General features: G+C 40.3%; 1 protein-coding gene across 1 annotated transcript; it reads right to left on the bottom strand.

Annotated features, from left to right (window-relative positions):
* Positions 1–9,382: 9,382 nt before the first annotated feature.
* On the bottom strand, positions 9,383–13,510 carry OSTC (oligosaccharyltransferase complex non-catalytic subunit; the record flags this gene model as incomplete). Its single annotated transcript, XM_017736733.1, has 3 exons — positions 9,383–10,425; positions 11,539–11,736; positions 13,323–13,510. Coding segments are annotated over 3 exons (405 nt in total), but the record flags the coding sequence as incomplete, so codon positions are not given.
* Between the last annotated feature and the right edge of the window lie 68 nt (positions 13,511–13,578).

Genomic DNA, 13,578 nt, shown 5'->3' with positions numbered 1-13,578 from the left:
AAAGGAGAGGATGGGACTACATGGGGATAGTGAATAAGGTTATCTCAGGACAGGCAGCAGACCAAAAAAACAAATTGCGTCAGCATGGAAAAGGATTGGGCAGGAATGGAGGGTGTGTTGGGGCATGCTCCCAGGCACAGAAAAGCTCTAAAACAGTCAGGGAGAAAGTTGCTGGCCCGGGGTTTGAATAAAGGCCTCAGAAATGCAATGAAATGGGCCACACTAATGAGGGCACCAGCATTTCCCTGAAAGCAGAAAGCTGGGGAGGAGGGTGGAGGAAAAGGAAAGGAAAGCCGGATGTGGAAACCTCTGGAAAAGTGGCAAAGACAGCTTTAGAAAGAAGTAATCTGAAACCTCAATCAGACAGAAATAAACAGTACAGTTGGTCAGGAATTTGGTGATAGGGTTTTGCGTGATAAAATTTAATTAATGGAAAATCTACTATGGGTGTAACCAAAGTGCTGAGGAGTCTTTCGCTTGGACAAGGTGTGGCAGAAACAGAGGCTGCCCTTGTTCCAAGGAGCTTACAAATCGCCCTTGGGCGATCTGCAAACAGATGGGCAACAGGGGCGGATGGAGGGGCACCATCGGGCTGGTCTCAGCTCCGGAGCTGGACTCTAGTCCTCTAATTTTGAAGGTACCACGGGGTCAGAGGCAGTTTTAAAGCAAGGTGTGCTTGGAAAAGAATAACATGATATTTAAGCAGAAGTATATGGGGCATAAGCAAAAAGGCCAGCAGAACTGAAAATTTGAGAACTCCTTTCAAAATTTATCAAGGGAGAAAGTTTAGCACAATGAACTAATTGGAGAGAGTTGGGAGTAACTATTTCAATAATATATGAGTTGTGAAGGAGGGTGAAGGAATGATCTTGCAGAGAAACAGACTACATTTCAGGAAAAAGAAGAGACAGAGCTTGCCAACAAACCAGTAAGCTGGACGTACTGTGCTTAAACCTTCAATAAAATGTTGCTGCATTTTTTTTTTTCTAGAGAAGGTGCCTCTTGACAAAAGCATTTAAAAAGCCATTGTTACCCTGAAAATATCTAGAATAAAAAACATATTGTAGAAACTTCAGTGAATGCTTGCTGCTGACAGTCCCCAGCGCTGTTGGTAGGATGTGGAACTGACAATTAGATCTTAATTTTATTCCTAGCACTGTAATTAAGCTGCTACATAACTTTAAGCTAGTCACTTTACCATCTCGACATGACATCTCTAAAAGGGGCACAAAACCAGCCACCTGTGTGACAGCAGCGCTTTGAAATGCTCAGACATAGGCATCTGTAAAGGGTGTTGAAAGAGGCCTTTTCTCCAGGCACTGATAAGCACACATTCTTCTTCCTATTTTCATTTATCTCCCTTTCACTTTTGAAGAGACCTCTACAGGACTTATTTGTAATAAGCTATCATATAAATTTCTATCCAAGTGAAACAGTAGACTCTCATTGCCTTAAAATATACTAGGGTGCAAACCTTTCCACCTTAGAGAAATGCATCTTAGAGATTGAAGTATTTTATGGGGGGCTGTAGCAATACTTTTTCACCTTTCGCTTCCAGGCAGATGCCAGCACAGAGAGCCCCAGGTTTTGGCAGCACTTTTTCTAAAACCTTGTGGCAGTAAACTCATCCTACAAAACCCTTTATAACCATACACATGAAAATCCTGGCAAAGTCCACATGGTTTTCTCTACCTCTGCAATCTATGCTTTGACTTCTAATTTAAGGACATCAGTCATAATTTCAGTACTATGTAGTTCTGATCTGCGTACCCACTATATTTTAAATAGTCTGTTCCTTTAAGCCATTGAATTCCATCCCCACCCTCAGATATATAGTGGATGTTCAATCAAAACACTGAAGCTTTATTTTTTTATCTTTCTAGGTAAGCACTGTAATTCTGTGTAATTCATATGACTTTCTAAAACTCCAGATTTTCTTCCCTTTTATGAGCTATGTATAAATTCCACATGTACACACACACACACACACACACACTAACTTCTTAATTGACCTAGTCTGTGTAAAGTGCTTTGAAATTTTTGGCTGGACTGATCCACAGAAGTGCAAGTTGTTATCCTCTTGCATGGTTTTAAGCCTTGAATTTTCAGCTGGAAAATGAACTTGAGTGAAAGACACGTACAGAAAAATCTTTCACACACTCATACTGTAGCAACAAGAAAAAAGAATGCAAATATACTCACAGCCATAACATTTTGCGTACATATTCATCTACAAAGCAGTCTGAGATTTCAGTTCTCTGCTTTAAAGCCGGGCTTTCCTTCTCAGAGTAAATAACGTTGCAGGGACTGCCATCCAGTGGGGAACCAACAGCTTAACAGGGGATTGGAACAGCAGAAAGGTAAAATTTAAAGGTGTCAAGACTGAAAGACATTATCCAAATGTAGCTGCACAAAGGCAAAACCTTGTACTGACCATGCAAAGCAAGTAAAATTAGGCTTGTTCAGTCACAGTCAGGTAAACAAGCTGTGGTTAAACACAACCCCTAGACACATCCAAAATTCTACAAGCATTATTTCCCTCTGCACGGGTCTGTCTCCATTGATTTCAGTGAAGTATAGCCTGGGTTTACCCAGATGTTAGATGAGACAAAAAAATATTTAAGGTGACAGTATTTTAGCTACCTTTTAAAACACTAGAGGGAAAAATCCTTCCTCATACATCTGAAATTGTTTCTCCTTAGGCTATGGAACCAAACTATGATTTAAATATATTTTATTAATCAGCAGTGGTTTTAAGCATTATGTTCTTTGTGTACCTTTAAAGAAGGTCTGGTGGAATGTTCCATTTCCCTGGTTTTATGAGCTTTCATATTTATTGCCTTGTTTACTGTGTATGTGAATCTTGGTATTTGTGACAGATTTTTCTTAGCTTGTTCTATTGTTTACAGAGCATATGTTGTCTATGCTCATAAAACACTCAGTAACTGTATGTGAAGAAAAAAATGTTTTTTTCAAGTTACTCGCTAAGAAACTTAAGACCTTGCAGATCATCCCTGCAGAGGTGTTTTTAAATCCAGCCCCAGGAAACAACGGCCTCCTTTTCTTAGAGTTGTGATGAAGCTTTGGCAGGATTCTCAGATGTATTTGGCAGTTAACTTCTATTGATTTAAACAAAAATTTTGTACCTGAATTCCATGAGGACCCTGGCTTGACTGCTGTTGATGTAGATTTTGGCGTGCCTTCGTTGGCTCCCTAGTGTAACGACTGGGAATGCAGCAGGATTTTTATTGTTTTCAGGATGAGTCATGCAGGCAGCAGCACAACAGATGGTGTGGAGTGTAGAACAAAAAAAACAAAGATATGAGACAGCTAAGAGAAAACTGGAACAGACAAAGAAACAACCAGAGGATGAGAGAGGCTGAAAGCAGGAGAGAAGCCAGGAGGTTAAGCTTTGCCACAGATAGCAGGAGCTAATGAAGTGTGGAGTCAGTGCAGGGTAAAGTAGCTCAGACAATGGTCAGCAGGGAAAATTGAAGGACCTGTAGACAGAGTAGAAGGAACAGAGGTAGGAATACTAAGAGGAGCAAGCCTCATAGACAGGCTCCAGTGGCTGGTGGGGCTAAGTGATGGATTTCAGTATGATAAAAGAGCAAGTACCAGTGAGGAGGAATAAGGAAGAGCTGAGGAGACTGATAAATAATACCCTTTGAAGGCAGAAATACCACAGCAGTTAGAAAGACAGCAATCAAAACCAACAGTGGTATCCTGAAACTCAGAAGGCTGGAATGACAGCAAAGGAACAAGGGATGGCAGCTGCTGAAAGACTATAGGATAAAGACCTTGACAAAGCTCAGGCCAGAATCAGACAAGCAAAAGGAGATGAAACACAGCATTCAGAGCTGGTTTAACAACCAGCTGTAGCAGAGACAGGCAGACACACTTGGGGAAAACACTGAAGAAGTTAAATTCCACAGGTCAGTGAAGCAGAGTTGCTGAAAGGAGGTGTCTGAGGAAGTCCGTGTAATTGAGAAATGTTTCAGTGTCTTACTGCTGCTCCAGCTCAAAGAGGGGGAAAACAGAGAGAAAGCTCCATTAGCAAAATACTTCCTAAAAATATCACAGGCTCCTTCCATACCACTCATCGCCCTGTTCTAATACAACAGCTATACTGACAGCTGTCTAATTATAACACATTTAGTTAAAGGACTAACATAAAACTTTGAAAAGAAAAAGGCCTTAAACATTCCTCCATACACTTCTATTTTCCTTGCTCCAACAGCTAATTCATTTTCTGTTCTGGCAGTAGGCAGTTAATGGAGCTACTTTCTGCTGTCATGTCTAGCTCATATAACCACTTGATTTTTCAGACTGAACCAAGGCCAGCAGGATTTTGTCCCACAACTGCACTGCGGGGATAGTTTTAAAGGACAGATTTAGCTATTCACAAAGACCTTTCCACAACTATTTTTAAAGACACAGAGCCTTGATGTTTGGAAGGTCAAAAGTTTTGTTCTCAGCTATGGAATAATAAAGATGGGCAGTCGCTGAAAGACACCTCAAGAAACCACTCATCCCAAAACAAGCCAAAGGTACCTGCAAATTTTAACAGACATTTGCCAAGCCTGTTCTTAAAGCTGCACAAAGCAGAAATTCCATCACTGGCATAGACTATCTAGTCCAGTAGTAAACTATTTTATGCTTAAAGATTTTTCTAGTACTACTCCAACTCTTCCTTGCCGCTATTGAAATTCTACCTACTATTGATGCAGAAACAAAATTGCTTCGTTCCTTTTCTCAATTTTATGCCTCCTGTACTCGGTTATTAAAAGTTTTGCCAGTATCTCCACATGATGTTGTATTGCTGCACAAAAGGCAATCTGCACTCCTCTTCAGCTTGTGGTGCAAAAGAACCCAAGGACTTACTCTGAGGCATCCCACATTTTGTCAGCTATTTTGCTTGAGTAGCATTGATACTTTGCACTTGTTCCCAGGAAGAATAAACCAGCCCAGTTTTTCAGACCACTCTTTGATTTGTTAGGATCACTATGCATCCTAATTCTGCCCTGCCAGCAGTCTTTGAGTTTTATGATTTCTGCTTATTTAGTCAGCACACCCTACTCAATACAGGTCAGTGAGTGTTGAACAGAACTAGCCCCAAGACAGACCTAAAAAGTAAGATATCTTTCCACTTTGATATAAGGACATCAACTAATCAGTAAACACTCTCTGAAAATGCTTTTCAGAGTACTTTGGAATTCAGCTTATATCTGTTTTAGCTAAGCCAAGTTTCCAAAACATGCAAGACAGTATCAAAATCTACAGCCCAAACATCTGCTTTTCTTCTATTCATGGGGCCCATAACTCTCATATATGCCTTTTTCTTCATATTACTTATTCTTTAAAAATCCAAGTTGGCTACTCATCTTTTTGCCATTTTCTTCCAGGTGCTTAAAATGCTTCCCCCACACCCCAAAACCTCTTCTTCCAAGTGCAGTTACGCTTATTTTTTATTATTCCCCATTCTTCACAGTCTCCATTTGCATTTAAAGACAGATGATACACTGGAAAGCTGAATGTGGTAAACATATTATCTATCATCCAGGATCTGTCAGAAATACCTAAAAGTTCTGAAATTATTTAAGCTGTCTACTAAGTAAAGGAGAAGAAGTTTAACTTTCAGTTTATTTTAGAATAACACAACCAGTCTGAGTCCTATCTAACTTTTTCTTTCCCTTTTTCCACTAAAAGCATAGTATTTCCACCAACAACAAAAGGATACTAGTCCTCCCCATCCACGCTGATCTCTGTAGTGAAAACTGATACCAAAAAGAGAAGGAAATTACAAATGTCAATCTTTCACAAGCATAAGGCAGCAGATGATACCATATTGATCTGATTTACTCACAGATAAATACTACTTCTTCCAGTTCTGCAGGTAGAACAGTCTAAGGGCTTTGACATTTATAGAACCCATATGGGATAGCTACATGATGAAGTGTAACTCCATTTTATGCCTGAAGAACATCAGTAACTAAGCTGATATCATCAAACAGGAGCTCAGCAAATTGCCTTATGGACTCAAGATACTGGATAGCAGAATGCAGTGCCCTGCATCTGCATCTCTAATTAAAACATGGTGGAAGTCAGACATGCTTGACTCCCATTATAGTGCCACAGCTGTTGCTCTAAAATGAGCTCATGGTCTCAGTCCAGTTCTTGGCTGACAGGTATCCATGTCAAACAAAAAGGACACCAGCACAATTTGTTTTTACCAAAGAAACCAAATCACCTAGAAATTCCTATACTCTTACTAGCCACTTCCCCTGAAACACTAATCTTTAAAAAGAGTTCAAAGCATTAGTTATATTTTTTGTTGTCACTAAAATCCAGATTTCTTCAGAGTTCTCCAAACATTATAGTTGAAAGACCTTAATGTGACTGCAAAGCATGACAAAACACTCTTCTGAGATTTCTACAACTGTTTCAATTAATTTCTTTTAATTGTTTCAATCCTCTTTTCCCATGTTCTAGAAGAAAAATATTCTAAAGAAACTATAGTGATGAGAAGTAGCAATTAGAAATTCTGAAAATAGGCCAGAGTTATGGCTGCAACCCTTTTTGGGAAAGTTACTGTGTTGTAGGAAAAATATAGTAATCACATTCACAAACGTGCAATACCAATTACACTATCACAAATGTTGCTATGCTCTAGGACAAACAGTTTCCATTGCATGCAGGATTTCCATGTGTGTCAGGAAAATAAATGAGAATTGCTGTCTTTCCCACAGGCACATTGGCTCCCTATATTGGAAACAGCAGAAGAAATTCAGGATTGTCTCGGGTTATAAGACTGTAACTCTTAAGAAGTCAAACACATAGTGCTTCCTAAAGAATGCATATTTATGCATTTTTCTTCAAAACAGTTGAATCATCCTCCTTCCTCCACAAATTGTTTCAGTGACACAAATCTTCAAATATGTGTCAGTTCTTGGAGAAGTAAGGAGGGGAGTCAGTGGAACTGCTATGTTGGACTCCCAGAGGGCAGGCTTTGGCCTGCTTATGGCTCAGATAGACACAGTCCCTCGGGAGACAAAGGAGTCCAGGAAGGCCGGACATTCTTCAAGAGGGAAATCGTGAAGGTACAGAAGCTGGCCATCCCAACATGCCTAAAGACAAGATGAGCAGGAAGCAGACTGAACAGAGAGCTTTGGCTGAAAATCATGACAAAAAGGAGGGTTTATGACCTTTGTAAGAAGTGGGAGCAACTCAGGAGGAGTATAAAAGTGCGAAGAGGACACATAGGGAGAAAGTTAGAAGGGTCAAAGCCCACGTAGAACTTCATCTGGCTACTGCTGCAAAAGGGAATTAAAAATTACAATTAAACATTAAAATATGTTAGCAACACAAGAGGTGCTAAGGAGAATCTCCATCCTTTACTGGATCTGGTGTGAAACATAGTGACAAAGGATGAGGAAAAGACTGAGGTACTTCATGATTTCTTTGCCTCGGTCTCTAATAACATGACCAGTCATTCTATGGTACCCAGCCCTCTGAGCTGGAAGACAGGGATGGGGAGCAGAATGAAGCCCCCATAATCCAAGGGGAAGTGGCCAGTGATCTGCTATACCACTTGGGCACACACAGATCTATGGGGATGGATGGGATGCATCCAAGGATCCTCAGTAGAGGCAGTTGGTGGAATTGCTCACGGAGCCACTTCCCATCGGTTACCAGCACCTCTGTCCCTGGAGGTATTTAAAAGATGTGGAGATATGGCACTCAGGGACATGGTTTGGTGGTGGGCTTGGCAGTCCTGGGCTGATAGCTGGATTTGATGGTCTTACAGGTCTTTTCCAACCTAAATGATTCTACAATTCTGTTACCGTTCCACAATATGCAGGGGTCTGGAAAATGCATTGAGGGGGAAAAAAAAGAAGTCGGAATGTCTGTTCTTTTTCATCTAGAGGTATTTTTCAGCTTAATTCAATTAAGTATAAGATCATTTAAGGGTTCATATATGTATACACTAACTTTAAAAAGCTATACAAGTTATATATGTCCTCCTGACTGTATTGACTAGGCATCATCTCTCAGAGAAGCCATGGATTCAGTATTTTCTCAACATCAAGACAGCCATAAAATCAAGACCTCTACACTTCAGCCTCTTTCTGTTGCACTTGGAAGTAGGCCAAATTTCTGGTTTTAATCAGGAAAGATGTGTTCCTGTAAGCTCTGCTTTACCTTGTTTTTAACCTCTTGCCCACGATCTAGTTCAGTTGAACCTTGAAGATATGAACATGAAACACAGATGGATATTGTCACTAGTTACAGGAAGTTTTCTTTCAGTCACTGAAACATTCCTATTGCTATTATAAGCCCCTAGTTTAGAGGCCACCTGCTGTTACCTACAAAGAACAGCAGACAGTTACAGAAAATACCGGCCTTTCGTTAACTGCAAAGGGGTTTCCTCTAACACACTGCAATACCTGTTCTTTGCAGTTTATTTGACAGTGCTCAGTAGAAATTTACTTTGGGTGACCAAGAAGCCTCCAAACCACATTCAAAATAAACCATTCTGCCATCTTCCAACCTACCACATGCCTCTTTTCTGGATGGTCCATCTTCTACTCTGTGTTTGTTTTCCTGGTTCTCTCTGTGGCACAGACTTTGGCAGATGATCATACCAGACCTAGCTTGGAGCCTGTGACCAAAAACCTGTGATGTTCCTTCAGCATATTTGTGGCAGAGAGAGTCACCGAGTTTTACTCTCCCAAAACTACCTTCTACCATGCAATTATGTCTGTTTCATTTGTTGTTCCAAGTTACATCACCTGGTGTTCAATTATAGTGAAAGGCACTTCAGGGAGCACAGGCACCGAACTGTGCCTTCAAAACCACTGTTCAAAAGCATGCTCATTTAGAACCAGCTGCAAACTTGGGAGGCTGAAGCTGAACTGCACTACAACAAGCAGCGAGCCACAAAAAGTCTTAATTACACTCACCGAACTGACCTTCTGGTTTGACTTGACTCTCAGAGTATTAAAAAGTTGACTTACATATCCAGTTATTTACTTACACAATATCAATACTCCCCCCTGAAGGTAAGCATGTGTCTCACCAAAATCAGAGTGGCCAAAAGATAGCTGCTTCGAAAAGACTGGAAATTTTGCAGTTATGAGCCTCATTAAACAGCTTAAACTACCTTAAATCTTAATGACAAACATGTAAGATGAACAGATGCAAGTGTCACATTATACATACAAATGAGGTAGTGGAAGTGCCATAGCCTGAGGGCAGATGATAACAACTAGCTCAGAAAGTTGATTAAGTATGTGAACAGTAATGCTTACTTCACAGTTACAGGAATAAACTTTTCTACTTTATATTATTATACTGATCAAAATAGTGCTTCAAACACATATGACTTGCAAAAAAAGGCATTTATGGTGATTCAGAGGGATCTTTCCTTCCCCCAAAATGCAATACATTACTTGAAAGAAACATATCAGCAACATTCAATCTTTTAAAATTAAGACAAATTAAACTGGAACCTTGCCTCACACAAAAAAGCAGCACCTTCAGAAGTAAGTTTTCTTGGCTACTGATAACCGTGTGTTGTTCGCATACAGTACAAATTCATGGAAAATGAGGCTTTTTGTCCCTGATACTAAAAAAAAAAAAAAAAATCATTATCCAACAGTGAAAAACAAAGCTGAAATTATGTGGTCATGGTGTGGCAACTGGCATATGGATGTAGAACAGTCCATGCACACAAGAAAAAGCTTTACAAGTTGCACAAAATTATAATAATTTTTTTAGAAAATAAGTTTTATTTGGCTCCTTTTGTACACTTTTTCTTAAAAAAAATGCACATTCATACAGCTTGCCTTTCCCAGTGCATGTCTGGATTTGCTCAGATAGAGCATTAATATCAAGGCAAAAGGTGCCTTCACAATAATTTCAGACACATTGTATTCTGGCTGTAAAGCATCCAAAGTTACTAATTTTCTGATTATAACTTGGAAATCAACGTTTTGGGTGTTTCTTCTCTGATTCACATACATAATTGTCCCACACAGGGAAGAGGAGACAAACCTGCAACAAAGAACTTGTCAAGTCAATGGCAAATACTCATTTCAGGTAGAGCTAAAGGGAGGTTCTCTACTTCATACTGAGATGGAATATAAAAGAACTACTCAGCTATGTAACTTCCTCTTTTTCCAAAGCTCTACATCAAAAATGATAAAACATTGCTTGAAAACTACAGATCAGCCACTGGTAGTGAGTTTGTTTGCAGAGAAAGCACTCTGTCCCTAGTTGTTTCTCATAGCCAGGTCTCTTTGCTGCTGATGGTGACTACAGAACTTGTTTCTTGCTGTTTCTTCTTAAAACACTTCATGAAGAGGAGTAAATTCAGCTCGAACTTTCACACAGCACAAGAGGTACTAACCCATCAAGTAGCCCCTACAGAAAAAAAAGTTAATTTAGAGAAAAAGTTAGCAAACATAGGCAGCACTCCTCAAAAATCAAGAGACATACAATCTTAAACCCAAACTTGAGACTGCAAAAGCCTCTGCTGATCAAGGCTGTCTTAACTACATCCTCTTTCCTCATCTGATTTTCTTCAATGAACACTGAAGGAAAATGGATTAGCCCATTCTCAATCCAGCTTTGGTAATTGTTAGGAATTTTTGAAGCCCACATTACGCCCTATTAAGTGTTCTTTATTTGTACCCTTTACACAGACTACAAATGTTAAGATATTCAGTATAATACCTGATCTTTTCTGGCACTCAACACAAATCTGTTCTCTCCCTTTCATTCCTCTTTTTACATGAATTTCAGAACGAGAACTGTTAAGACACACATGTACTCAATGAAGCAAAAAGAATATATGGCATCAATGAAGCAAGAAAATATAGGGCAGGTCCCTATCCAGACCTGCTGCCAGGGAACCCATCACTACTGTTATTGTTATGAAACAGGTTTTTTTAAGTACGCTGCAGAGGCCAAAAAAAAGTTTTTAAGAATAGAAGAATGACTGTAACTATTCATTCAACAGTTCATGGAACTACTTCAAAAACTAGCTACCAGTAATTCTCAACATCAGGTTTCAGCTATTCTAAATTACATCAATGGATTGAAAAATACAGAGGGGGGAAAATTAGAAAACCTGCATTTGGATTTTGCATAACTTGAAAGCTACAGATCTCTTTTTCCTTTGCCCTTCTTCAAGTACTTAAACAGTTCCATTTTCCTCAAAGCCCTGCTTTATAACTACTTACCTGACTGGGACATACAATGAATTTTACGGTACACTGAGCATGTCAGACTCATTAATCATATTTTCTGACATACCAGGAACTGTCACCCTTTTCTAACTACAGCACCATCTTACAGTAGCTGGCTCCCAAAGCATCTCACCTCATTCAAGGTAGCTTGTTCCAAAAAGTGCATTGAAAAAAGCAACTTATACTCAAGCTGAAGATCACCACATTTTCTGTTACTCTTAAATTTAACACGGCACACATAAGCCACAAAAGAGAATAAAGGCTGAAAGGTAATTAAATCACTTACGGTAATTTCATCCTCATGAAAACTCTGGCCATGAAGAAGCTCAAAAGCACACTAACAAATCCAATAAAGAGCAAAAGAAACCTATTCAGCTTGGGGATATTTGGTGCATTGGATCGATCCAGAATTATGAATCCTAGGCCACCCATTGTGAAGAGGAAACTGGATGCAAGGCCTTCCATAATATACTGTCCATTTACTCTAAAGGAGAAAAAAAAAAGGGTGAAGTGAGAAGAGTCGGAAGACGATTAAAGAAATTATTTACATTTCAAACCCCATCTACTCAACATGATTTAACTGTATAAACACACAGGATGATTAATTTTGATAGCTGACTTTCTAACTGAAAGTAAGTAGGAAACTGATATTATACAATTACATCAAGACTTTAAAACACAATTTGTCTCCAGAACTGAGAGTCTGCAAGGTGCCCAGTCCAGCACGAGAGGATTTATACATATTTGTGCACACTAACAGAGATCACCCAGGCTCATCTGTTTGCAGAAACACCTAGTCCAAGGAGTCCCTGCTTACACAGATGGGCCCAAGGCATGGCACCACAACCTCCTTATTTCCATCCCGATATTTAAGCAGGACTGCCTGAATCCTCTCAGGACAACTCCCACTCAAAGCACTATGGCAGTGCATGAAGCATATCCTCTGGTTCCAGCACACATCCTGCAGGATGTTTCACTGCCTGCTCGCTGAGCCTGCACTCAATCCAGATCCACTGCAGGGACCCAGCCTGAGGATGCCCCATGGGGCTCTCTGTCAGCCCAGAGAGCTGGACTTCCTTCTTACAAATGGAAAGGGACAGGGAGAGAGGAAGACAAGATGCAGAATGAATATTGCACCTGGCTCACGAGTCTCCTGCTTCCCACAGTCACTGAGCCATTTTCCTATCCTCCTAATTAGCAAGCTCATAAAACTGGCATTGATGAAACTACAGTGGATGCCCATACAGAAATAAAGATTATCCTTACTGTCTCATATCCTGGAAACAAACAAGTTTGTCTTCTTTCATCTTGTTTACACTGACAAATGACAGTGCTAGCAACTGCCTGAAGTAACTTGATTCATCTATATTGCAACAATCCAATCTGTCTGAAACACATATCTAGTCCAAGTCAAAATCTGTCACATCAACCATGTCACAGACCTCACAAATTCAACCAACTTTTTTGGCGTTTAACAAAAATCGTTATTTGTTTCCACACACATAAGCTCCACGCCAGTTACAGATGTAGATTTAACTCTCTTCAGACCAGTTTGTTACTAGGAGCCTCCAGCTCATTTTCAGTAATAGAAAGCAAGGCCTCTAAGAAGACCCTGTTGTTACATTTGTAACTATGTTCCCCACCCTCAGACACCAGAGTCCCAAGTACTCTAGAGTTTAAAAGGTCAGAACCCAAAGTTTCCCAAACATTACCTATGCTGCAATGAAAGATGATCAAATGTATCTGCATCCACTATAAAACTCAATTTGAATAGCAAGAAACAGAAGTATTGCCAGCCCCAAACAATTTCTTTTTACCAGGTTTCTCATTTTTAAAAGTTTTAGGGCTGAGTTTTTCAATTTCCACTGGTTCCAATGCTGGTTTGGTGGTGGCTTTTTTTAGTATTTGCCAACCAAAACCTGATATAAAACAAATCCTGCCTTGTAGAGAAAGCTACCAAAAAAAAATAAAAAAAAAGAAGCAGATGCAAAGCTCTGCAAGACGAGGTTTATTCCCTTGAGCTTAGCCATTTACAAGACATCGCTAATGGGGACAGGGCCCTGCTCGTACCTGTACGCCAAGAAAGCCACCGGCCTCTGATGCCCGTGTTCGTCTGTCATCGACCCCACGCTGGGAGGTTCCACGATCACGTCATAGATAATCCCTACGGGGAGGAAAGCAAGCACCGACTTTGACTCGCAGCAGCGAGAACTGCCCTGACACCGCGGGGACGCTCGGGGCTGGCCGAGGTTCGTGTTCTACGGGCGGTGCGGACCCGGACACGGGGTCAGCAGCGGCTCTGCCACCCGGGGCAGGGACGGAGGGA

Source organism: Corvus brachyrhynchos, unplaced genomic scaffold (genome assembly GCF_000691975.1).
Source record: "Corvus brachyrhynchos isolate BGI_N302 unplaced genomic scaffold, ASM69197v1 scaffold175, whole genome shotgun sequence".
Lineage (NCBI taxonomy): Eukaryota > Metazoa > Chordata > Aves > Passeriformes > Corvidae > Corvus > Corvus brachyrhynchos.
This window is presented reverse-complemented; position numbering and strand designations above follow the sequence as displayed.